The 26295-nt window shown below is 42.1% G+C and overlaps 1 protein-coding gene across 1 annotated transcript; it reads left to right on the top strand.

The window, feature by feature from the left end:
* Positions 1–9088: 9088 nt before the first annotated feature.
* Positions 9089–25654, top strand: LOC127671584 (transmembrane protein 184C-like). The gene is made up of 11 exons (XM_052166429.1): positions 9089–9160; positions 12293–12384; positions 16041–16169; positions 16272–16308; positions 17744–17949; positions 19568–19642; positions 20883–20976; positions 22724–22836; positions 23682–23781; positions 24200–24371; positions 24865–25654. The coding sequence occupies exons 1-11, from the start codon at positions 9089–9091 to the stop codon at positions 25284–25286; spliced, it is 1512 nt and encodes a 503-aa protein (XP_052022389.1). The 3' UTR covers positions 25287–25654.
* Positions 25655–26295: the final 641 nt, after the last annotated feature.

The raw sequence follows: 26295 nt of genomic DNA, 5'->3' as shown, positions 1-26295 counted from the left end.
GTGCTGGGTGTTCAGGATCCTCGTGTACCAGTGAGCCTTTCTCAGGTTGAGTTTTTAAGCACAGAAGCCACATTCAGTTAACATAAACAGTAAGCCAGAAGTGAAACTAAGGAAGCCAAAAAGCAAGGTCAATACACTTAGGAACTTCCCCAGAATTATGGACTTCAATGGATGAAGTCTCCAGTTTTAGGAGGTGGCGCTGTTTCCATGCTGGGTTCCAAAGCCTGAATGGTACTTCCATCATGGAGTCAGTTGTGCTAACGCCTAGAGGCCTGTTAGATTTATATTATATTGTTTCCTGTGAGATCTTTACTCTTCTGTCCTGCAGTTGTGATGGACCTGGTAAGAAGGGAAGGGAATTTAGTACAGGGCTTGAGAGTCAGGTACTAGGGTGCTTATTTAATGTTTCTGGGCTAATAGTGGTGAGAGGCTGCTGAAACTTCCTAGGAAGTTTCTTCATCAGGTATTTGCAACATCTCCAGATCAAGGTCTGCTACCCACTGATTGCCATAGATCTATCAAAAGTCTAGCCATGTCTCTGTGCTCTTTCTAAATTATTGGGTCCAGCAAAAAATAATGCTGGGCTCTCAAATTCTGGAAGTATAGATATTTTCCCCTCAAGAAATCTGAATGTTTTTCTTTCATAACTAACAACACATAACATAACAATGGACATAAGAGGTCAAAGGGTAAGTTGTCAATTCATAGTTATTGTAACCTTTTCTGTGTTCACAAAAACACTGATTCAATTCTGAAACAGTGCTAAGTTAGAAGCTTGCTAACACTGTAGCTCCCAGGGAGGGTCACAGAACACAGAGACACAAACAGCTTTTCAGCATCTTGCATTCTCACATGAAGGTAGAAGGAAGCCATTAACATAGCATAGGGATGTTGTTGATAATGGAATCTATTTCCTGGGAGGCCCAGCTCCTGACAGCAGCCAACTGTGATATGCTTGCTGCCTGAAATTCAAAAGTAACATCTTGATTTCCTTTACATCCCTTTGTTCCCACTTCCTTGTACTTTGTCTTTAAAAGACCCTTGTGTGTGTGTGTGTGGGGGGGGCTTGAGTCACCAATAACCTCAGCTGCATGGGAAGCTATACCTCTGGTATCCACAGGCACACTTACATACCGTATGCACATACCAACACAGATGCACACACAATTTAAAACATAAAACAAAACTTGCTCCTCAACCAAGGAGTAAGACAGACTTTGTCTTCTTTCTCTCCCAGCTTTGCAACCAGAGTTGCCACAAGTCCCACAGCATGTGAGCTCTTCTTTTTATCAACTTGTCCTATCTGTAATGAGCCAGACTGGTATCTGGGCACCCCGTGTTTTGCAGCCACTTCCTTATCTAGTCCCAAGGATCAGCATCTCCACTTAACAGATTAGAAAACTCAATCTCCAAGATAAAAACACTGTTCAGAGTCCCTTAGCTACTGTATGGCTGATGTCTTCCTGCTCTGAAGCTCTTAAATTCTGGTGCTTGGCAGGCTCTTGCTAAGGATTTGTTCACTCAAAGAGCAAATATATGTACAGCAAGAATATTCAAAGAAAAAGTGACACCCCCTTACCTCTGTGAAGCAGAGGTAAACAGATGTCTGAGTTTGAGACCAGCTTGATCTAAGGAGTGAGTTCTAAGATAACCAATATTCCACTGAGAAACCCTGTCTTAGAACAGGAGAGAGAGAGAGAGAGAGAGAGAGAGAGAGAGAGAGAGAGAGAGAGAGAGAGAGAGAGAGAGAGAGAGAGAAAATTAAGGTAAACCTGGAGTCGATTCCCTCTATATCTGGTTCTAAGTAAGCTAACTGAAACAAATGCCTCTCACTTCTACAAACAACTGTCCCCTTCTTAGCTTTCATGGTCCAATATTTTCTAGAAAGGAACAAAGACTGAACAGGTTGAGGCCCCTTAGGCCTTGCTTGGCCTGTTTTATTCAAATATTCTAGCAAGGACTCTTAGTCAGTTTTGAGTTGCAGATCTATTTGGAAATCTTGAAGACTTTTCAGTCTTTTAAGGTACACTTTAAAAAAAATCCAGGTGCTTTTCAGTAAACATTTCTAAAACTTTGTTTCTTTGGTTGGTTGGTTTGGTTTTAGATGGGGTATCACTGTATATCCTGGCTAGCTTGAAACTCTAAATAGCCCAGGCTGGCCTTAAACTCACAAAAGATTCACCTGCTTCTGCCTGTGTTTCTGAAGTACTGGATTAAGGGTGAGCCACCGCAGCTGTCCTCAAAAGTACAGTAAGTACGAGTGACATTCATGTGTAATAAAGATGTCTGTGATTTTTATTGATGGAATTAATGTCAGTGTGATATGTCACCTATATTTATACTTTTTTTTGTAGAAGGCCTGGCTAAATGACTCACTGGGTAAAGGCACTTGCAGCCAAGCCTGAAGACACAAGGAATTCAGCTCCTGGGACCCACATGGTGGAGAGAGAGCTAATCCTGCAAGTTTTTCTCTGCTCTGCACATAAAATCTGCAGGACAGGTGTGCCCGTCCTGCACACAACACGTAAAGTTAAAAAGTAAAACAATAACAACATATTTCAGTTTAAAATTAATAAAAAAATAAAGATCTGGCTTTTTTCATGTGCTGCTTTTCTCCATCCGACGACTCTTAAATGAGTCAGTTATTGTTAAACTGTTTCAAAAACCAACTTGTGTCAAAAATTCTTAAATTTTGTCCAAAGAAAGATGATCCAGTACTTCTCCTTATTAACAGAAGACACATTTGGTCTGAGGTACAAGAAGCCAAGTTCCAAAAAATAATTACAAGCATTACGACCTATAGTGAAGATGAAACCAGACTGGTCTTCATAGTGGGGCACCACTCAACAACTACTACTTACCGATGTTAACCCCACCCAGCCAGAATAAGACCACTACCATGACCTTTGAGCCAAATTTGAAGCAAGCTTGATTTTTTTATTGGGGTACACCCAAGAGTTAACCAGCAACTGCCTCCTAAGTCAGAGATAGAGCAGCCCTGAGTCCCGTTTCTTATAGAGCAGTCCGAGCCCTGGTTCTTAAGCCCTGTTAAGAAGTAAAGTCACTGCAAAGCAGGTTTACAGAAGAAAGACAATGGAGCATTCAGGAAGTATAGAAAATAATTCAAAAGCACATCAGTCGGCCAGGCAGTGGTGGCACACACCTTTAATCCCAGCAGAGGAGGCAGAGGCAGGTGGATTTCTGAGTTCGAGGCCAGCCTGGTCTAGAGAGTGAGTTGCAGGACCACCAGAACTATACAAAGAAACCCTGTCTCAAAAAAACCAAACAGCAACAGCCACCATGTGATTAGAGAAGGCAGGGTGGTTAAGATGGGTTGGGTGTTCTGAAAACAAGTCAATGTCATGGTGGGACTCTAGGAAACAGAGACAAAACAGAAACTCAGTTCTTACAGTAAATGGAAACATTTTTAATAATACAACATATTGGCTCCTGACTTTAAAATGGAGTCAGGCAGATAGGTTCCTCACCTACAGTGATTGTTCAATATATACTCAGCAAATACCTGGGGGCCAGCAACTACTCCAGACCAGATTCTGGAAGTTTTCTAATAGTTCTCTAAATGGAAGTGTTTAGCCTACATTACATCTACATTAGGTTTAGTCTAAAAGCTTCTCAATATACATCTGGTGGCAACCTCACTTGTAAGCTAGATTGTGACCTCCTATTGTGGCACATAGCTGAGTCTCAGCCAATCACAGGCAGCTGTGCAAATTCCTTTCAAATAGGAGAGGAGAAGTCTAACCAATTGGACTTTTGAACTTCACAGTAATGGAGAAAGCTTTATTTGACCCATGGCTGACAGGAATACAGTAGAGAAAGTATGGTAGCAGTAGTGGCTCAGAGCTTCGAGGCTGTGAAGGGCACTCACTTCTGAAAAGATTAAAACACAGAGACAGAACAGGAAGTTGAGCCAGGAACACATTAGAAAGACCATCATGACCAAGTTGATTTCATCCCAGCATATAAGAGTAGGTCACTATATGCAAATCAGTTCATGGAATAGGACATGTAAAACTTGAGGCCCAAACCACATGACAATCTCAATATACACAGGGAAATCATTTGAAAAAGTCCAATATCTTTGGACATGGTGGTGTATACCTTTAATCCCAGTACCAACAAAGGTAGAGCTCTGTGAGTTTGGTCCTCCACTTCCTCCAGCTGGTCTCTACCCTTTCCAGGTTCCAAACCTCCAAAAACATTGCCACCATCTAGGAATCAAGTGTTCCATACATAGTGGTCTGGTTCTGTTTTGTGTTGTTATGTTGGTGTGTCTCACCTATTCCAGGCTGGCCTAAAACTTGCTCAGTAGCCGAAGATAAATTTGAGCTTGTGTGTGTGTGTGTGTGTGTGTTGAATATCGGTTTGCTACATACATACTTTACTATATTGAGATATATTCTGTAATTAATTTCTTTAGAACTTTTATCAGGAAGGGATATTGAAAAAATTCTTTTAAAGACAGGATCTCGCTGTGTAGCTCTGACTGTCCTGGAACTTAGTAAGTAGACTCAAACTCACAGAGCTCTACCTTTGTTGGTACTGGGATTAAAGGTGTACACCACCATGTCCAAAGATATTGGACTTTTTCAAATGATTTCCCTGTGTATATTGAGATTGTCATGTGGTTTGGGCCTCAAGTTTTACATGTCCTATTCCATGAACTGATTTGCATATAGTGACCAACTCTTATATTCTGGGATGAAATCAACTTGGTCATGATGGTCTTTCTAATGTGTTCCTTTCAGTACTGTATTGAAAATGTGTTTTTATTCTTGAGGAAAACTGGTTCATCTCCCTTATTTAGTTGGATATCCAGTGTTTGTATTAGGGTAGTACTGGTTTCATTACAAGTTTGGTAGTGTCTTCCTTTTCTATTTTGTGGAACAGCTTGGGAAGTTCTGATGTCAGCTCTACCCTAAAGCTGATCATTTGCTTTCCACCGCGCTGGCCTGGCTGCTGTGAGCTGCCTTGGTCTGCACTTGTCTTGAAATGTTCGCATTTCTCCACCAACTTTAGAAGACAAGGTTGATGGGAATAGCAATGTTGGCTAGTTGTACTTTCAGACACTGAAATATATTCCTCCCTGCTTTCCTGGCTTTCAGGATACTGATGAGAGATGCGATGCTATTCTGTTACATCCACCTTTGTAGACGACTTAGCACATCCCAGGACAGACAGCTATTGGGTTTGTTTTGCAGTTCTGACATCGTAACTATGGCATGTCATGAATAGGCCATGTCTGTTTGAGGTTCTAAGTCCCTCTTTTATTTAGATATCCATTTAATTTCTGAAATTTGGGACAGGGCCTGGAGACATGGTTCATATGGAGAGATGCTCTTCCAGAGGACCTGGGTTCAATTCCCAGCTCACAACTCCCTGCAACTCCAGGGACTCCAGCACCCTCACACTGGCATACATGCACATAAAACACCAATGCACATTAAATAAAAGTTTTAGGGGAAAAAGAGCCTTTCCCTTACACTTTACCTCAGCTCCTTCTACTTTGCAGTTTTATGTCTTGAATGTATCCCAGAGTTTTTAGGAATTTTGATTTTTAAATGTTATTTTTTATGCATGTGTTATTGTCTCCATCTTCTCCTCAACTGCCTCTAAAAGCAGTCCTTCTGCTTAGCCCTGCCACTGGACTGCTGTTGCTTGATTCTTTGAGTGACTGGCCCTTCAGTTTTGACACTTCTGTTTGGCTCTTTTCCAGACTTTCAATAACCTTCCTGGATTTTTCCACTGCGTTTTTAAAGGTCTCCTCCAAATCGCTGCCCACTTCACTTTCTTTGCTAACTGTCTTGTTTCCATCAAGAAGTTCCTTCACCCGGGGTTGTTTCTCTGGTGTTTGTTTTGCTTTGGCTCCTCCATGTGGCCACTGGTCCTTTACACAACTGGGACTCCAGAGCCTTCTCTGCCTTTTCAGCTCTCATTCCCTTTGATCTCTGATGCTGAGGGACCACGGAGCTTGTAGAGGTGTCTCAGTGGTTTATGTGCTCACATTGCAAGTCAGGAAACAGACAAAAGAGTGCAGACCCATTGCTCATTTTCTCCATTTTGTTTTCCTTCTGGATTCAAAAACATGGAAAGATGCAGTCGCTGTGCAGATGAGTGTACTGCAGGGGGTGTAGGCAGTGCACAGGAGACTGGGCCATCTCACACTGCAAGGGGTGTAGGCAGTGCACAGGAGACTGGGCCATCTCACACTGCAAGGGGTGTAGGCAGTGCACAGGAGACTGGGCCATCTCACACTGCAGGGGTACAGGCAGTGCACAGGAGACTGGGCCATCTCACACTGCAGGGGGTACAGGATTGAAAAATGATAATGTTTCCTTGACAAGCCTAAGGTGACTGTACCTTTGAGATTATTTCTCAGATCTCCCTTCAGGTTATATGGCCTCACTTCTGTTCAGATGACCCTTGGTTCATGTGCTGTCTTGAGGAGTGGAGAACAAAGAAGCAACTTTGCAACATTGGCTCAAGGTGGCCCTGTATCCTCCAATTGTAGTATGTGTATGAGAGAGACAGACAGACAGAAAGACAGGCAGAGACAGAGAGATGCAATTCATTCTGGTTTTCAAGTTTACTATTTTAGCTCATATATTACAAGTTGAATTGGGTAGACGCATACATTTTAGGACCTTGGGCATTGGTCAACTACAGCCAGATACACAAGGCACAGAAAACAGTTAATCTCCTGGTCAAGATGCAAAAGACAGAGAAAGGGGCTAATTTGAGAGCTTGCCCCCAGAGACCTAAGGCCCTGCCTCCATTTCCCACCATCCTAGAGACCAAGCCTTTCAACACACAGGCCTTTGGGGGACATTCATCACTCAAACTACTCCAGCTGCATGTAGGACCAAACCTTGCAGCCTTCCATCCTCGGCCAACTAATGACTTTCCTGCACACTTTCCATTCTGTTGTTGGGTCCTTCTGTATCAGGCTACTTTTTACATCTGTATCCACTGTCCCTCTGGATAATCTGGTCCAGGAATGTTGCTACTTGTTTGTTTCTGTGTCTCTGCTCTTCAGTAGCTGACAGGAAACAGCCATTGAAGCAGTGTAGACACAGGGGCACTACCTTTACCAAGGCTTTTCTCTGGCACCATTTGGGGAAAGTCCACACTTGTGCCCCTCCCTTCCAACTTTCTAATTTGTTTCCTGTAGGGCTGAGGAGATGGCAGATAAGAGCAGAACACTGGCTGCTCTTCCACAGAACTTAGGTTTAGCTCCTGGTAACCACACAGCAGCTCACGACCATTCATAACTCTAGTTCCAGGGAATCTGATGTCCTCTTCAGTCCTGCATGGGCAGCAGGCACACACATGATGGATGTGTATTCATGCAGATGAGAGAGAGAGATTGAGAGAGAGAGAGGGAGAGAGAGAGAGAGAGAGAGAGAATAAAATAAATTATTTCCTCCATGTTATGTGAAGGAAATGCCAGTTCTTGACCACTCCCCGTGCAGAGGCACCCACTTTAGTCAACATGACTTGCCAGAGTGAAGGAAGAGGTGCTGGGAGGCTCTCTCAGCCATTTTTGCCCCTACTGTGACTGTGAAGCCTGACAGAACTCACTTCAAAACAGACATATTTTGGTTCACAGTCTCTGAGGGTTTCCAACAATCAGGGCACAGAAGGCATGGAAGAACAGCTTAGTTCATGGCATCAGAACTGTGTGGTGGGGACAGCACAGGTTAGGGCAGGAACCCGCAACAAGTATAACCTTCAAAGGTCATCCTCTATGACCTGCTTCTACCAGGGAGGCTCCACAGGTCCCCAACAAATAGCACTACCAGCTAGGGAAGAAACAATCAAAGCTGAGGATTCAGATTCACACAGTGACAGTCTTACACCAGCAATGAAACATTTTAGACTGAAAGTAACACGTGCCCTTCTCCTCATTTTGTGGTCTGAACCACACAGCAGGATCCCTTCTGGGAAGGAAGCATCAAAGGGTTATCTCTTGAGGAAAGATCAGGATATTTGGGGATGGAACACCTGTATTGGTTTGAATAAAAATGGTCCCATAGGCTCACAGGTAAGTGACACTACTGGGATGTGTGGCCTTGTTGGAGGAAGTGTGTTACTAGGGGTGGACTTTGAGGTCTCAGAAACTCAAACTAGTTCTGTTCTGTTGCCTACCATCCAGATGTAGAATCTCAGCTCCTTCTCCAATGTCACGCCTCTCTACATGCTGTCTTGCTTCCTGCCATGATGATAATGAGCTAAACCTCTGAAACTGTAACCAGGTCCCAATTAAATGTTTTCTTTTATAAGTTTTAAACGTGTGTCCACATTAGCACAAAACCCTCCAGCTAATCCTCCATGACAGCCAAAGTTATGTTTTAAGTTGTAATTACTGGGCCCAGGAGATCCATAAACAAAACCACTAATCTGCAAGCCCTGTGGGCAGGGACATAAACTTCTAAATCCATGAAGGCTGTTGGGTTTTAGTTGGTTGGTTGGTTCATTTTTACTGATTCCCTGGGAGCCACATCATGCACCTTCACAATCCCTTCCTGACACAGTCTTGTCCAGCTCCCCTCACCGTGACCTCCCCCTCCAAAAAATTAATAAAAATGAAAATAAGGGGAAAAACAAGTTCACTTTGTGTTATCTATATAGTCACTGAAGAACATGATCAAACTCTCAGTGGCCTGCCCCTTAAATGGAACTGAGCCCTTCCTCTCCCAGACATTTGCCAGAAGCCATCGATTCAAAGCTGTTGCTTGTGGGAGATAACAAGCCACAGGCTTTCACTCCTGCTGAGGGAAGAGACAGGCAGGTCCGAAGGCAGTGCGTTATCTCAGTTGACTGTTCACAGTTACAGATTGAACCCCTGAGCTATACTTTCCCCTTCTCACTACTGCACTTGACTAGAATAAGACAGAGCCCACCTCACGCAGAACAGCCCTAATGTGCTTTAAATTGGGCCTTGGACTCACTGCAGGGTCTCTGTAGCTTGGTAATGGGAGACCCCAGCACGCTGGGCTTCTGCAGAATAAAAAACACTTTTCATTTACCTGCTGTTTGAGTCTGGGGAATCATTCTTCAGTGAATCATGGACCCCTACACCCCACCAAGTGTGTCTGACTCAGCTGCACCAATGTGCTTGATCACATGCAGGGGGGAGGTACATAAGATTTGTTTGGGGATTATCACAGTTTGGCATGCAATGCACAATTAATATTACATTTTTATTTAAAAATGTAAAAATGTTTCAGTATTACTTTTTTACTTTTCACTATTTATAAAATATCCAGAATCATCTGCCTTGCCACAAAAAATTTTTCTGTTGACTTTTCTAAGTAATACAATTTCTATTATTTGAAGTTATTAGTGTTTATCCCAAGTCAGATATGATGGCTAAAAATCTGCAATTCCAGCCCTCCGGAGGCAAACCTTGGGGCCAACCTGAGATACAGAATGAGACCCTATCTCAAGACACACACACACACACACACACACACATACGGGCCTGTCATTTTCATTCCTTTTAGCCTGCACTTTGATTCTCCAGAAGTGTCACTTAAACTGATCTGAAAACAAAGCATGTTGGTGGAAATAAATAAGAACTGGGCTGGTTATGAAGTACTCAGTTGGTAGAGTAGTCACCCAGAGTACATGAAGCACCAAGTTTAAATCCCAGCCCTGCATAAACTGCCCTGGATACTTCAGGCCTGTAATCCCAGTACTCAGAAGACAGAAAGGGGTCAGAAAGTCCAAGGTCTACCTTAGTGATGTAGCAAGTTGGAGGTCAGCCTGAGATACAAGAGGTGGGGGTGGGGAGGACCAAAGGAAAAGGGAGAGGGAAGGGAGGGGAGAGGACAGAGCAAAGGGAAGGGAAGGAAGGGAGTTTCCCTGTCAGATGACTGACTGGAAAGCTCCTCTGGGGAGCAATGACTTTTACATGAGGTAATTTTTTACTGCACAGGTTGTGTGCACCTTCACAGTATTTCCTCCTCCATAGCTAATCATCATCATTACTGAAATCTCTTGGGTGGCAAAAGACACTCTGTCACTTTTCGTTTGAGGAAACTAGAGAACACGACAGTCCTGAATCCCACAGCTCTGGTGACACACATTTGAGGGTTAGGGCAACAGCAATTTAAATATTTAGTTCAGTGGTTTAAACACGGAACTCAAAACAAAATGCAGTACTCTTTCCTTTCCACAGCTTCCCCAAACCTGATTCCTCCAGTTCCCATCCCCAATCCCCATCCAGACCCCAACCACACACATGCCCCACACCCCACTTCCTCACCTTGTCTACCTGTGATGTCTGTTCTGTTTCTCCTTCTCAGTGAGATTCACTTTCCCACCTCGGCCCTGCCTGTCACAGCCTCTTTGGGACTGTGGACTGTAGCACTGTTATCCCATGCTCTATGGCTTACATCCACTTATAAATGAGCATAAGCCATGTTTGTGTTTCTAGGTCTGGGTTACCTCACTGAAGATGATCTTTTCTAGTTCCATCCACTTGCTTGAAGATTTCCTGATGTCATTGTTTTTAACAGCTGAGTGATAGATACTCCATGATGTAAATGTACCACATTTCCTTTATCTGTTCTTCTGTGAGGAACATCTAGGTTGTGTCCAGTCTCTGGCTATTATGAATGAAGCTGCTGTGAACATAGTTGAGAAAAATTTCCATGTGGTATACGGTCATCCTTTGGATATATACCCGAGTGGTATAGAGGGAACCTACCCAGACACTGCCTAGAGGGCCAGGAAGCAGAGCCTTGGCTGGCCAAGAACTCTCTCTTTAGACCAGTCTGACCTTGACCTCAAAGAGATGTGCCTGCCTCTTAAAGGTGTGTGCCACTACCTTCTAGCTAATAGTCATTCGTAATGGTTCAAGAATTTTAACTTTTCTAAGAGAAATGGAGGAACATTTAAGTTCTAAGCATGAAGGTTCATGCTAGAGTGCCAAGGACCAGGCACAGCTTGAAGAGGGGTTCTTGGGAGAAGCAGTATCTAGAACAGTGAAAAAGAATGACTTGAGGTCAAATCCTGGATTCAAGCTGACAACCTGTGTTCTGTTCACTATTCTAAGAGATCCCTCTGTTGTCCTGCTTGCTTGCTTGTGTGTGTGTGTGTGTGTATAAATAGATTTCAGAAATTATGTAGAAATTGGTTCCCTATGAGAAGGAATGTGGAAGAAGACTCAGCAGCAGCAAGAGTGTGGCTGGACACACAGAAACAAGCCCTATTAGACAGCCTACCTAAAAAGACTTCCTTTTGCCAAGAAATAAGTAGTAGTGATAAGTTGTAACGCAAGAATTTTCCCTAATTTTCTCAACTTTAATAGTATACCAAGATTTCACTAATGGTCAGGAATTTCCTTAAAACCAACTATTTTAACTTATAGTGTAGACCAAACTAAAATCCTACAGCGGCTGTAAGGAAAGTTGCAAAATGTAGATCACAGAAGAAAGCCTGCAGATATCAGACTCCAGGCTCTGGTAACTGAGGGGTATGTGATTTCATCTATATACATGTGAGACTCTGGCCAAAAGCATTGTGCCCAGATGGATAATAGGCAGAATTCCCCTAGTTGCAGGTGATGGCAAATATTTAAACATTAAGCAGAGTCCAAAGTCAGAGAAAACAGCTCTATTACTTAATAGGTCAAATTTGGACTAATTAATCACTTGAAACTTTTCTCATCTGTGAAACGGAAAACTGCCCGTTGCTACTCGGTACTTTTATGCAGATCTACTCATATGAAATGGGTAAAGTTAGTATTTGATTTCAGAAAATGACAATATAGACAGCGCTCATGTGTCTAGTCAGGACTCTTATTTCAATTCTGCTCCATAGTGACTGCACCTCACTACGACTTTTCTTTCGATAAAGTCTCAGGAATGTAGCAGGTGTTTCTGGAACGTCCCCAGTTCCTACAACTTCGGGAGCGCTCTTAGGGCACCTCTAAGGGGAGGTAAATTAGAGAAACCAGAAATCCTTCTCTATCCTCCTCTGCAGCCCTCGCCACGCCCTTTAGGTAACCTAGGTTACAGTCACGCCCTCCTCCATAGCTGACCAATCACAATGCTTTGCGCTGCAGGACAAGGTTAGCTCAACTTGAAACTCAGCGCAAATCATTGGCTGTTAGCCTCTGAAAGGAAAAGGAAGTGGACTTGACGTCTGAAAATGAGTTCCTCTCCTTTTGAAGTTCCGACTGAGTGAGTGAGGAAGTTTGGGGCGGGACTTCCGGGGGCGGAGACTAGCCTGCCAGAGCAGGAAGCAGAGAGAGGGCTGGTAGGGTACCAGATGCAGCTCAGACCCCGAGTGCCCAGAATCCCCCGGTTACCCCGACTGTCCTCGGGGCCATGATGCAGCCGAGATTCTGGGCAGGTGAGGCGGCGGCGACACCACGGTGGCACCGGGTGCATGCGGGTTGGCTGGCAAGGATGCAGCCTGCACCTGCGAGCATCCCGAATGGCCACCTCTGCAGCAGCCGCAAGCACAGAGCAACCCGAGGTTGCAGTGCCAGCGGCCGCTAGATCTTCCCCTATAGGGCGCCTGTGGAGAAGACAACCGAAAAAGAGAACTTGCCAAAGTCTTGATTTAGTTCGTAGACTTGGCAGTTTAAACAAAATTTGTTCCTAAAAATGCCTTAGGCCTTTAATAGAAATAACTGGAGGAGATGGGTCCGACCCCTGCTGGTACTCCTTTACATAGCTGCTCTTCTGGTAGCTGATCCTATTTGTATTGGGCAATTTCAAAAACCGAAGGTAAGAGGGTCCTGCACCACCACCCTTTCTTAGCTGGTTGACAGTGGGTTTTGTCTGCCTTCTAATGCTTGAGGCCTGAAAAACATTTCATCTTCGGACATTAAACCAACCTGTCTGGTTTTATTTAGCTGCTACAACTGGAGGTAGGTCCGGGTAGAGAAAAAAATAGTTAATGCACCTGCTTACGATGGTGGGCTGCTTACCCAATATCCATCAGCCCCAGAAAGAACTTTATTCTTGAAATCAGATCTGCTGTGCAAGTATTGGGCTTGACCAGACCTAACTACCTTGAAACTATATTCTGGGTTTTATAAACTTTTAGTCGGCTTGCTGTAACCAAAAGATTCTTGTTAAATTGACTTTGCTAGCCAGGCAGTGGTGACACACGCCTTTAATCCCAGCACCTGGGAGGAGAGGCAGGTGGATTTCAGAGTTCGAGGCCAGCCTGGTCTACAGAGTGAGTTCCAGGACAGCCAGGGCTATATAGAGAAACCCTGTCTTGAAAAAACAAAACAAAAGAAAAAAACAAAAAACAAACAAAACAAAAAAAATTGACTTTGCTAATTAACTTTACGTCTGAAGTGACATGTTTTCTTTCTTTAATGAGATAAAGTCTCATGTAGACCAGGCTGTTCTGAATTTCGCTTTATAGCCTAGAATGATGCTTCTATGTCCACCTTCGCAATGCTCCGATTACAAGTGTATCCATGATTCTGTTTATTCAACACAGGGATTGAACCCAGGGCTCTGTTCATTTGAGGCAAGCATTCTACCAACTGAGCTTCATTCCCAGACCTGAAGTTACTCCTTAAAGCAAAAATTTCACAAGCGTCTCCTGTGTGTACATTTATATATATATATATAAAAAAGTATATTTTTTTAAAAAGTACTATTAGTTGGTGTCTACCTGGGAATACCCAGTTGTGGAGGATTGAACGTGCACAGCTTGGGGAGTCAGTTCTGCCCTTTCATCATAATGAGTGCAGAGTATTGAGCTGAGGCCATCAGTGTTGGAGACAAGCATCTTACCTGCTGAGGCGTCTCTCTGGCCCACCTTGTTGATGTCAAGTGTACAAGCTGGATAACTAACCTATATCTATAATATATCTGTAAAGTGGAAACTTAGAATTAACAATTCATAATCACCAGAAAATACTTTTATTGAGAAACAGTTATTTTGGAATAGTTATGGCAGACCAGGAAGATGCCCCCCCCCTTGATTATGGAAAATATTTTAATTAGTGTGTCTAAACATATTTGTAGGATCTTTTTGTTCGCTAAATTTTTGTTTATAGTCCATATAGATATTTAAGGGTATTATAATGTGACATTAAGTATTTTCATTTGTTGTGTTTTTAGGCTATTTGATATTTGTCCACCCAAATTTAGGTCTAGCAATCTTAATTTAAATGTAATTTCCTCACTTAGTATTCCTTGGAATACAGTATAGAACAGTAAATGGAATGTATGTCATTCTAAGACTTCTCTTAGTTTTGAGCATCACCAGTAGTCCTAAAGTACCACAAACCTCTAAGACCATTTCTAATGTGCAGTGTGAGCTGCCAACAGCCCAGGCCCCTCACTTGCTGATATGGATGTTTAATGGAGGCCATGCAGATGAGCATGTCAGATAATGCCCTTCGATATGCAAATGCAGGCTGCAGAATGGCTTACAGTACAGATGGATGGTGGGATCCTTTTAGTCTGCTCTGTCTGCCATAAGAAATCACATAGCCTGGCCTGTGGAGGGGGCTCACCAGGAAAAGCCTCAGGCAAGCCTGATCACCTGATCCATCTCTGTAAGAAATGCTATTGGTGCCTATGGCAAGATGGAAGATGGAAAAAGAATTGCCTACAAGCTGGCCAGCCAGCTAGTAGAAGCAAGAGACCAGGCCTCAAGAGTTCCACACCTGCACACCAGCGCTCACACACAGAAAAGCACACGTTTAATGTGTGTGTGTGTGTGTGTGTGTGTGTGTATTATATCAGTCATAAACAGTGCTTCAACGGGAATTCGTGTTTTTACAGTCAGAAAACTATTTTGGAATCAAATATCATGGGGCTGGGTGGGGTTTCAGTCTGAGGAAGGTCCTCAGGTTGCAGATGGCCATGTTCTTGCTGGATCCCCACAGGGCTGAAACACCTCATTTTGAGATCATTTTCCCTGAGACTATGACCTCATCTCACCTATGTCCCTTCCTGTCAGCCTTATCTCCAAGTATGGCCACTTGCATTAGGGGTTTAGTTTCAACATATGAATGAGGAGAGCTCAGCCTAGTTACTAGTGGTCAGACATGACACAGTGTCCACAGTTCAAAGAACACTTGAGTTTAAGGACAGAAGGAACAGCAAGGACCTGGCACCAATATTTCACAGGAATTTACAGAGAGGGTCAATGAACTAAACACTGGGTTGGGAGGGTTTCAGGGGGAACATTTGAAGTGTCCACACTTGCCACCCTATCTGTTGCTCCTCACAAGTAGTAATGCCATGGGGGAGCGTAGTGATTTCACTGCAGCTGGAAGGGCCTAAGCCAGAACAGGATTGTTTAAGTAGGAATGTGTGCTAGAAACATAGAATCAGAGAATAAATGAATTTGGAAGATTTTTGACTCTGAAAGAGACTGAGAAATGAGAGAACATAGGTAGAGAGGGCCAGGGGTAAGGGAAGCTTTGAGTTGTGTGGTTGATTTTTAAGGTTAGAGGCATTAACTAGAGCTTATCCCAAAGATAGCATTAATTTTTCATGTAACTATTTAGTTATTTAGAGTGACACTGCTAAGAGCTCATACCTGTAGGAGAGACGTAAAGCTTTGATCCTAACGGCACTCTGGGGACACTTGTGCTTTGTGCCTGGTGAGCACTCAGCCCCTCACATATAAACAGCAAGCAAGAGTCAATGTAGAGAGTAAATAACACACTTGGAATGGGCAAAGATCTTGCAGTGATGTGCTTGTTGAGGGCTCTTTGGTGAGGCAGGGGCTCAGTGTTTGGCTCTGGCTGTTCTGGAGCAGAGCACAGAGCTCAGTCTCCCTCTGCCTCCAAGGAGTCCAGGACCCTCCCTCTTCTCACTTCAGCAGAAGCCCCCGCTCTCACATGCACAGATACATATAATTGTTTAAAAAGTTAATTTTTTAATTGATACTAATTATTTGGGAAATAACCAAAGAGTATTATTAATCAAACCAAAATTTAAGAAATACAAATATTGATCTTTATAATTTTAATATCAAAATGTAAACAAATATGTGTTTGGATTTTTTGTTTTGTTTTTCAGGTTCTCGTACACAAAGCCATGGTTCATTGCTGGCATATTCGTGCTGTTGACCATCCCCGTGTCCATGTGTGGGATCCTTCAACATGTGGCACATTACACACAACCCAAACTTCAAAAACCAATCATAAGGTCAACTCCTAACCTATTGCTAAGACAGTAATAGAATACTGGTATTGACTGACTTAATTCTTAAACAAACATTAAACTTTTTTTATGTTTTACTTTCCATAGAATCCTTTGGATGGTCCCAATATACAGTCTGGATAGTGTATGTATATTTTATTATATTTCATTAAGAATTTTATGACATTTAAGTATGCCTTCTAGAGAATGCTGAATGAGGTAGTAAGCACACAATATTGGCAAAGAGAGATTAACAGTGAATTTTGTATCACTATTTTAGTTCACTTTTTTTTTTCAAAACAGTGTTCTGTATAGCCCTGGCTGTCCTAGAACTTACTCTGTAAACCAGGCTGGCTTTGAGATCTACCTGAATCTATTTGAGTGCTAGGATTAAAGGTGTACTCAACTAAAACCTGGCTGTTTTGTATTTTTTTTGAGACAGGGCCTCACAATGTAGTTCTGGCTATTTTGGAACTCAGTATGTAGACCAGGTTAACACAGAACTCACAAAGAGCCTCCTCCCTCTGTCTCCTCTAAGTGCTGGGATTAAATGTGTTCTCCATTACAACTGGCCAAGTTCACATGTTTTTTTAATGTTACTAAGAAAGGTAAAATATGATTATGAAGAAAAATACAAATATCATAAGTATTTTTAGGGTGTAGCTGTTCTCCATGCTCAGTTGCTTACATTTTCATATTAGTTGCTCTTAATCTTTTAAAGACTGTAGTATTGTAAATTACCTTCAGCCCTAGGTAGCCACAAGGGAATTCCTCTCCATTAGAGCCACCAAAATGTGCTGGTGCTCAGGTCCCTCATATAAATTGGGTATCATCATCATATGAACGAGATCCATCTCTCCTATACTTACAATCATCCCTAGGTGACTTATGACATCTGATAGAATATCTGTGCTTCGCATAGGTAAGAGGATCTCTTTGAATTCAAGGCCAGTCTGGTCTCTATGGGGTTAGCTGAACCCATGTTTGTAGTATCTGATTAGAATGCTGACTGGTGGCTATCACATTTTTTTAGTTACTAACTTTTATTTATGCCAAAAGAAGAGGAGGATGAAGAAAAGGGTTGGCGGGAACTTTCCACAGCAGATACAGCTACTGTGGCAATTAGATACACACACAAAAAAAATGTCTTCAGCCAGATGACGGGATGCATGCCTTCAATCCCAGAACTCAGGTAGAACTCTGAGTTGGAGGCCAGTCTGGTCTATTTTGTGAGTTTCAGAACAACCATTGTATGTAGACCGTGTTTCAAAAAAACACCAAAAAGAAACAATGTCTTGAGTAGCCTTTTATGTGGTCATGCTTCTTCTTAATTTCAAATTATTTCTGAGAACTAACTTTTCATTTTACATTCATTATTCACCCCAAATGCTTATGTCTTTGTTTAACTGTATCAAAGGTGCTTTATTACACTTGAAAGCATGTTTGCAGGACCTGGGCTGTAGCTCAGTGATGGAAGACAGCCTTGCGTTGTCTAATCCTCAGTATTATAGTTTGAGTGGAATTGAGTGGAAATGTTATTCTGGCAACTGATCTTCTTCAACATCTTTGCTTCTCCACAGTGGGTGGCTTTGAAATATCCCAAAATAGCAATCTACGTGGACACCTGTAGGGAATGTTACGAAGCTTATGTCATCTATAACTTCATGATATTCCTTATCAACTATCTGACAATCCGATTCCCAAACTTGATACTACACCTGGAAGCTAAAGATCAGCAAAACCACCTCCCTCCACTATGCTTCTGTCCACCATGGGCAATGGGAGAGTAAGTATGGCTGACTCTACAGAAGCAGAATTGTTAAATTTCAGTCAGCTCTCTGCTTGGCAGTGTTGTGAACGCAGCAAAAGCAACAGGCACAGTTAGAGAATGAAATACATTTTATACATGTTGGGAGGGGGTTGGTTTTATTTTTTCATTGCTCACTCAATGAAATGTTTGTCAACGTATGCAGAAGAAAACCTTAGAAGATACTTAGTCATCATCTTCTTTACACTTGGGAATTGGCACCTGCCCATCTTGTACATAATCTAGTTAAATGACCTAGATTAGCTGGGAAGACAATATATGACAAGAAACAAAGGCAATTAAAAGCTGTGTTCTCTTCCTGTGTGACAGTAAAGGAAGGTGAGTAAGCCTGTGTCACTTACTGAAAGGCTGGAGAGGTGGCTCTGGGTTACGACTGCTTGCTGCTCTTGCAAGGTGCCAGGTTAACTTCCCAGCCCCCAGGGAGTGACCCTTAGCTTCTCCAGCCATCCCTAACCCCAATGTCGGGGATTCAGGCAGACACGCGTGTGGATGCACACACAGATATATACTTGTGCAGGGAGAGCATTCATACACAAAGTAACATAAATACGCCTTTTTAAAAAAAGTGGGGATGGAGAGATGGCTCAGCATCGTCTGCTCTTCCAGCGGTCCTGAGTTCAATTCCCTGCCAGCACATGGTGGCTCACAAACATCTGTAATGGGATCTGATGGCCTCTTCTGGTGTGTCTGACAGCTACAGTATACTCATACAAATAAAATAAATTAAAAAAAAATTAAAAGTTTTTTTTTTTTGGTTAGTTTTTATTTTTGTATTTTCGGGGCGGGTGTAACATTGGTTGTCCTGGAGTTGCTCTGTAGACCAGGCTGGCTTCCAACTCTCAGAGATCCACCTGCCTCTACCTCCTGAGTGCTGGGATTAAAGCTGTAGGCCACTGAAAGGTTTTAAAACAAAATTCTTAAAGCAAAAGATTAAGATTGCATACTCTGCACAAAGAACTTCAGTTCCTCCCCTGACTGCTGTGATAGAAACTGATAGAAGCCACTTATGAGTCACAGGGTTAGTATAGGCTCCTACTTTGAGGGTGCACTCATCGTGGTGAGAAAGGCATCTAGCAGGCATGCCTGCTGTCAAGCAAAGACAACTGCATGATGCCGGCCACTTGTACATGCACAAGCGAGCAGTTCATCTGGGCCTCAGGTTTTCTACTGGAGCTGTTAGTCAGCTTTCTATCACTGGCAAAATCCTGAGATTATCCGGCTTATTTAACTCACAGATTCGGATCACTTGGGTTGTTGATTTGAGGTGATCATACCAGGACGAGGAGTCAGGAAAAGACCAAGGTGCCATGGTCGTCAGTTTGTTCTGTGTTGCGCTGTAGTGGAGCTGGGGGAGGGTGGGGTCTTTCAGAGATATAAAGTTATTAAATAACTTTATGATATTCCTTACATAATGACAAAATGTGCTTCAGGCTCCCTTGTTGCCATCCGTATTCATACCCTCCTGTCTTTTAGAACAAAGTTGGCAGAATTCAATAGAGTTGATGTCATTTGTCAAAGGGATTGGTGTTCTGCTGCCAAGGGATAGCTGAGATGCTGTGTTCTCTTGTCTTTACAGAACGCTGCTCTTTCGGTGCAAGCTAGGAGTGCTGCAGTACACCGTGGCCAGACCAATCACCACCGTCACCGCCCTGTAAGTGTGACTTGCCTTTCCTTTTTTTTTCTTTTTGTCTTCATGCTACACACCTAGGAATGTAACTCAGTGAATAGTGTTTGTGTTGTATGCACAAAGCTCTGGGTTAAATCCCCAGCACCACAGAAACCAAGTTCAAGGCAAACAGTGGTAGAACTTGAAGGTAGAGGCAGGAGAGCCGATGTTTAAGGCCAGCCTGGGTCCTGTCTTTAAGAACCTATTATATGGGAAAAACAAGTAGAAAAAGTATTGATTAACAGTGAGAATCTGATTTGCTATAAAACCACATGTATAAAAGCTGGCAAATAGTGCAAGAATTACCACAAGATTCACACCTCTGAGGCCATGCTGTAAAACCCTAACAAAAAACAAAAAACAACACTCTTTCAGTTGGGTTAATCACACAGATTTATCTTTAGTGTTGTTGTTAATTTAAGAGTTTATTAACACATTCTTTAATTGTTAAACACATTTAATCCCAGCACTCAGGAGGCAGAGGCAAGCAGATGTTAAACAGACACAAAAACTGATTTCAAAATGTGAGGTATAATCAAACCGCCTGGGAATTTGTTCCCTAAAAATCCCAGAATGTCAGTTTCTGTGCTTGTCTGTGTAACTGACAAAATAAAAGAAAGCCATGTGAAGAAAGTAGTTGAACTCTTTACCCTGTTAGTGAACCAGAATCATTTATGGAAGTGATTTATTTCTTTGCTGCTTAGAAATAGGGTGAGCATATAACTTAGTACTTGTGGTAAAATGTCCATGTGCGAAGGGGATCTGGCCCTTTAAATATTTACCTCCAAGATAATTTACAGGAAAGAGTGAACTATAGTCATGTTTATCAATCACGCTTTCCCGAATTAGGAAGATAATGACTATTCTCAGGCTTAATGGTTCTCAGTTCATACTTTATAGGCTTTCTAAACCCATAGGCTTTCTAAAATAAACTGATGGTAAATTTTAAGCAGTGGTGCAGCTGTCCCTTACATGTGTGTTCAGTCCTGAAGAGCGTGCATGGTTAAGAGCTCTTTGGTTTCCATGGCTGCTCACAGCTATCTGCTAACTCCAGTGTTCAATGCTCTTTCAGGCCACAGGGCACTGCTTGCACACCATGCACAGGTATATATGCAGGCAGAATACTCATACACATAAAATAAAAACTCAGTTTCTAAAGGATACACAGTAAGATATGGTTCTGCTTGGTTAGTCATGAAGTTGTCTGATTTTTGCCACTTTTCAGGGCATGTGAAATCCTTGGAGTATACAGTGAAGGAAAGTTTTGTTTCTCTAATCCTTGGACATACCTTGTTATAATAAACAATGTGTCACAACTGGTAAGTGAATAATCATATTCTTAATTGTATTAAATTGGTTTCTGTATTTTTAGATTCTAAATATTATCAGGCCCTATTTCTTTAGAGAAATATTCTTTTAATTTTTACATAGAGTATGAGAAAACTTTAATATGTACCTTTCTTCAAGGTACATATTAATAAAATGGAAAAATTTTCTGGGCTGTGGTGACACACGTCTTTAGTCCCAGCACTTGGGAGGTGGAAGCAGGCCCATTTCTGTGAGCTCAAGGCCAGTCTGCAGAGTGAGTTCCAGGACAGCCAGAGCTGCACAGGGAAACCCTGTCTCAAAACACCAAAAATAGAAGTTTATAGTGAAGATGAGTGGGACATGTCTCCAGGGCCTTCCTTCCTCATGGTCATCTTCATGACCATAGACCCTTTCCTGGCAATGTATTCCAAATAAATAGAAGTACTTTTGCCTTGGATGTAAAGGACTTTATAACAAACACTCTGAACTAGGTGGGCATAGTTTCGTCTTCCTGTTGGCATTTAGACAGTTATTCAAAGGAAACCCTATGAAACATACACAGAAGTCAGCTACTTTCAGGTAAAAAAGATTGTGCAGCAAACTTTATTTATTTATTTATTTTGGAGACAGGGTTTCTCTGTGTAGCTCTGGCTGTCCTGGAACTCACTCTGTAGATCAGGCTGGCCTCGTGCTCAGAAACCCACCTGCCTCTGCCTCCCAAGTGCTGGGATTAAAGGCATGCGCCACCTCTGCCAGACTTTATTTCTTGTTTTTTTTGTTTGTTTGTTTGTTTTTTGTTTGTTTTTTTTTTTTTTTGGTTTTTTATTTTTTATTTTTTTGGCAACAAACTTTGATTTCAATTCATGACAGATACTGGAAATTAGTTTAGGACTTATGGAACATCTCTGGTAGAGTGTTTGCCTAGCATACACAGCTCTGGGTTTGATCCCAGAATGAGGGGAGCAGTTCACAGGTACTACGAAATGGCTTCATGCTTGGAGTCCCGATGAGTTTTTTTTCAGCAGTATGACAACTAGAATCTAGGGCCTCCTGCATGTTGGGTGGGCACTCTGCCACTGAGCTACAGCTGTAGTGTAGGCATTTGGGTAATGTGGACTAATATACTCCTCTCAAGGAAATGTGTTCGTATGAGGCAGATCTGATGGTCAGAATTGTATTGAAACTGCATTTATTTAGTGTTGACTTATAAATAAATGCATGATCTTGGCAGTGGTGGTGCATGCCTTTAATTCCAGCCCTTGGGAGACAGAGGCATGAGATCTCTGTGAATTTAAGTCCTGTGTGGTCTACAAAGTGAGTTCCATGACAGCCAGGGTTACATAGTCAGACACTGTCTCGAACACCCAAGCTAATTAATTAAGTTTAATAAACTGTGTGTGTGTTGTGTAAATGGTATGCAAGAGACTTACTAATAAAAGTAACCCAAATCCTTATAAAAACAGTGGTGGTTTGCGTTTAAAAACATAACTGATATGTTTGCTTTGTTTTTGTTCCATCGTTGTTGTTTTTTGCTTTCCGTGAGTTCCAGGGAAAATGTTACATATCTTTCTCTGGAGAAGTTTCACTTCTATGCATTGGCCCTAAAATATGGAAGCCTGTTTTACTCTAAAACCATTGTGTAATTTGCAGTCATTCTGCCCAGAACATTGCCGTAGAGCAGGCTCTGGCTTGGGTTCAGCAGTTCTGTGACTGCCTTCCTCCAGCACAGTGTTTGTTGAGTGTTGCTTTTGTTTCTAGTTCGCCCTGTACTGCCTGCTACTATTTCACAAGGCCCTGAAGGAAGAGCTTAAGCCTATAAATCCACTTGGCAAGTTTCTTTGTGTGAAACTCGTGGTCTTCGTGACCTTTTGGTAAGTATTGCTTTCTCATAAATCTTTTTATTTTATCAATACCAGTAAATATAGCTGTTGAGTAAGAGAATGTTTGAAGATAATGTGAGTATGAGGTAGGAGAAGCTACAGACAACACAAGTGTTAGGACAGGAGGTGACCTAAAATGCCATTCTTTACCTCTTTGAAAAGCTAGTCCTGTGCCAGGTGGTGGTGCGCACACCTTTAATCTCAGCGCTTGGGAGGTAGAGACAGCCAGATCTCTGAGGTTTTGGTCATGTTGGTCAGCACGGCAAGTTCTAAAGCAATTGTGGTTATATAGAAAAGCCCTATATATGAATGCATGAATCAATGAATGAATGTTAAAATTATAGTAATTAATACACATGTGAACACACTTAACTATCAGACCATTACTTACAAGCTGTTAGAACTTAGAATCTGATTATTTGTACATGGTTTCAAAGCAATAAAAGTATTTTTAAACCAAATGAAGAAGTTGTGAGAATGTGTAATGAAATTCATCTTAAGAAGCTAGTAGAATTAATTCACAAGGCAAGGGAGTCTATTTAATATAAACACAACTTGTTTGGGACTTGAGGCAGGGTCTTAGAATTGCTCCTCTGCACACCTCAGGCTTGCTGCCCTGCAGTCTCTTCCCACCTCCCTGCTCCCCTCAGGAGCACTAGTGTGTGCTGCCAGTGGCCAGCCTTACCTAGGCTGGGGTTCTCACTCGGGTCCTCAGACTCCTACTGCTAGCACTTTACCCTCTGACCCACCTCCCAGCATGCCCTGTTGCAGATCTGAAACCACCAGTCATTCCAGGGTTCAGGTGTGGCACTGACACTCATTTCCTTGACTCATAGGCAGTCAGTACTTATTGCCTTTTTGGTGAAAGTGGGAGTTATTTCAGAAACACGGACCTGGGAATGGCAAGGTGCAGAAGCTGTGGCCACGGGCCTGCAGGTATGTAGAGCCATGTCAGAACTAGGGGAATTGTATTGTTTGTTGAGCCATTTGATGCAGTATTGCCCCTGAACAACATGCAAACAGTGGGACGAGACTGTTGTCCAATTCTGTAGTGCAGAAACCCTAGAGAAGCGAGCTATAGATACTATTAATTCTTTTATTCTTTGTCCACTTATAGAAAATGATACATTTCATTCCTTGGGTAGCATTGAGAAATACTTGACTGAGGGATGCAAAAGAAATGTAAATCTCGGCTTATCGTGTTTTGAAATGAAAAAAAAGTTTTGAAAATGAATTTTTAAGTCTGGAACTTAAAAAAAAATGTTGACACCCTAAATAACTTTTAAAAAGTTATTAGTTTGGAAAACTAGATTTAACCAAAAAGATGCCTGATGTTTTTCTTGATGTTTTGTAGGATTTCATTATTTGTCTCGAGATGTTTTTGGCCGCAATTGCCCATCATTATACTTTCTCCTATAAACCCTATGCCCATGAAGCTAAGAAAGGTTCCTGCTTTGACTCCTTCCTCGCAATGTGGGATGTTTCAGACGTAAGGGACGATATTTCCGACCAAGTTAGTCGTGTCGGTAAGTAACAGGCTGTGTGTGTGTGTGTGTGTGTGTGTGTGTGTGCATGTGGGGACCTCAGATGAACCTCTGGTGTGGTTTTCTCAGGAGCTGTTCAGATTGGGTTTTGGAACAGAGTCTCACTCTCCTGGAGCTCACAGATCTCAGCTAGGATGCTTGGCCAGAGAGCCCCAGAGACCCTCCTTCTCTTACTGTGATCAACACACAAAACCATGCCCTGCTTGTTATCTGTCAGGAGGATTAAACTCAGTTGCTTCATGTTTGTGTGGCCAACAATTTACAGATGTCTCCTCAGCCCAAATATGTGGGTTATTATATTTCTCCTGCCATGACCATTCACTAATTTTTTAAGAAATAAAATCATATCATAGCAGTACCATGATGTAGGCTCTTCAAATTCAAGGAGATAGGGGGTAGGGAGAGCTATTTTTAGAATCATGTGTTTAAAATGATAAAAATAACTTTTGGTTAATAAGTTTCTATTGTCTTAAAGGGAGGACAATGCGAGGTTATCCAAACCAACATCATAAAGAACATTCAAGCCTCCTTTCCTCATCTTCCCAAGAAAGACCTTCTGGCTCTTCAAAGTCACCCTCCACAGTGGGCGTATACCAAGGTTTTGGACACACAGTTACCTCACAGAGCCCTATGCCAGCAGAAGAGCAGAAGAGTCTTATAAGAGGACAAGATAGCATACATGACATCCCCAAAACACAACTAAAGCTTCTTGAATCCTACCAACATATCATAATTAATATCCCAGAAGACCAGATGGAGATTCCTGATTTCAGCTTTCAATACATTATAGAAACAGTTTCTTCACAGGGGTTATTTTCATCAGAACCATCTGAAGCTTCTGCGATTGATATGTTGGAATCACTGCAGGAGATATCTGATTCATCCACAGACCCTTAAAGCTGCCACATCCTCCTGTACAGTTTAAAATTTAAGATAGGCTAAAAATAGATAGACATATAACAGTGATATGTACATATATTTGTATATATTTTATATATCACAAATGATATCTAAATTTCCTAAGCTTTGGCTGTCTTAAACTGTTAGGATATCATATATTCTAACAGTATGTGACAACTTTAGAAGATGCTCTTGAATTTATCAAACAGATGAACATTTAAAAAAAACAATCAATGCTTCATACCACTGCATGAATGTAATGCTCTGGACTGAAAATTTGAATTAATTGAATTTAATCCTAATCATGTGCCATTTCACTTTACATAATTATACTGTTTTTAAACTCATAAAACTCTTACATGTCTTATTCTTTTTCTTTATTCCTCGAGTCTCCTATATATCAATGGTTGCCCTAGAACTTGTTGCAAGATACTTCCTATCCATTCACATTGAGGGAGTTTGAGGCCAGTGATTGGAGGAGGAGGAGGAAGAGGAGTAGGAGCTATGAGAAGTGAGGGGAGGGAGAGAGAGAGAGAGAGAGACAGACAGATGGAGGGAGGGAGGGAGAGAAGCTTGGGGGAACCACATGAGCAAAGAGAGAGGGAGACTCTGATATCCAGATGGTTTCAGACATATTTCTGGTGTTTTGGAGAGGTTAGAAATATTAGGATAAGACTTTATCATTGCTAATTGGCATTATGTAATTGGGAGTTTTATACACATAAATATATTTGGTTAACTATTCAAGTTTAAGAGTCATGCTTTACGAGATACTTGGAAGGAGTGGGTGCTGGGCAGAAGCATGGGACTCCACCATTTACAGAGTCTATGGAGGAGAGGAAACACAGCTGGGATGCTGTGAGAGTTAGCTGGAAGAGATTGGCTCAGTGGTGAGAGCTGACCTGAGAGAGTCCCACTGGGACCTGGCGGTGCAGTACTCTTTCTTAATTATTAGCCACTGCAAGAACTCACTTGTAGACCAGGCTGGCCTAAAACTCAGGTCAGC

Source organism: Apodemus sylvaticus, chromosome 21 (assembly GCF_947179515.1).
Source record: "Apodemus sylvaticus chromosome 21, mApoSyl1.1, whole genome shotgun sequence".
Classification (NCBI taxonomy): Eukaryota; Metazoa; Chordata; class Mammalia; order Rodentia; family Muridae; genus Apodemus; species Apodemus sylvaticus.
This window is presented reverse-complemented; position numbering and strand designations above follow the sequence as displayed.

What these genes read in the sequence shown, in the direction of transcription:
- LOC127671584 (XM_052166429.1), top strand. Translation starts at nt 9,089, where the DNA reads ATGGACCCCTACACCCCACCAAGTGTGTCTGACTCAGCTGCACCAATG. An exon ending in TAAACAATGTGTCACAACTG is followed by an intron (nt 20,977 to 22,723) that starts GTAAGTGAATAA and finishes TTTTGTTTCTAG; the next exon opens with TTCGCCCTGTACTGCCTGCT. An exon ending in CGACCAAGTTAGTCGTGTCG is followed by an intron (nt 24,372 to 24,864) that starts GTAAGTAACAGG and finishes ATTGTCTTAAAG; the next exon opens with GGAGGACAATGCGAGGTTAT.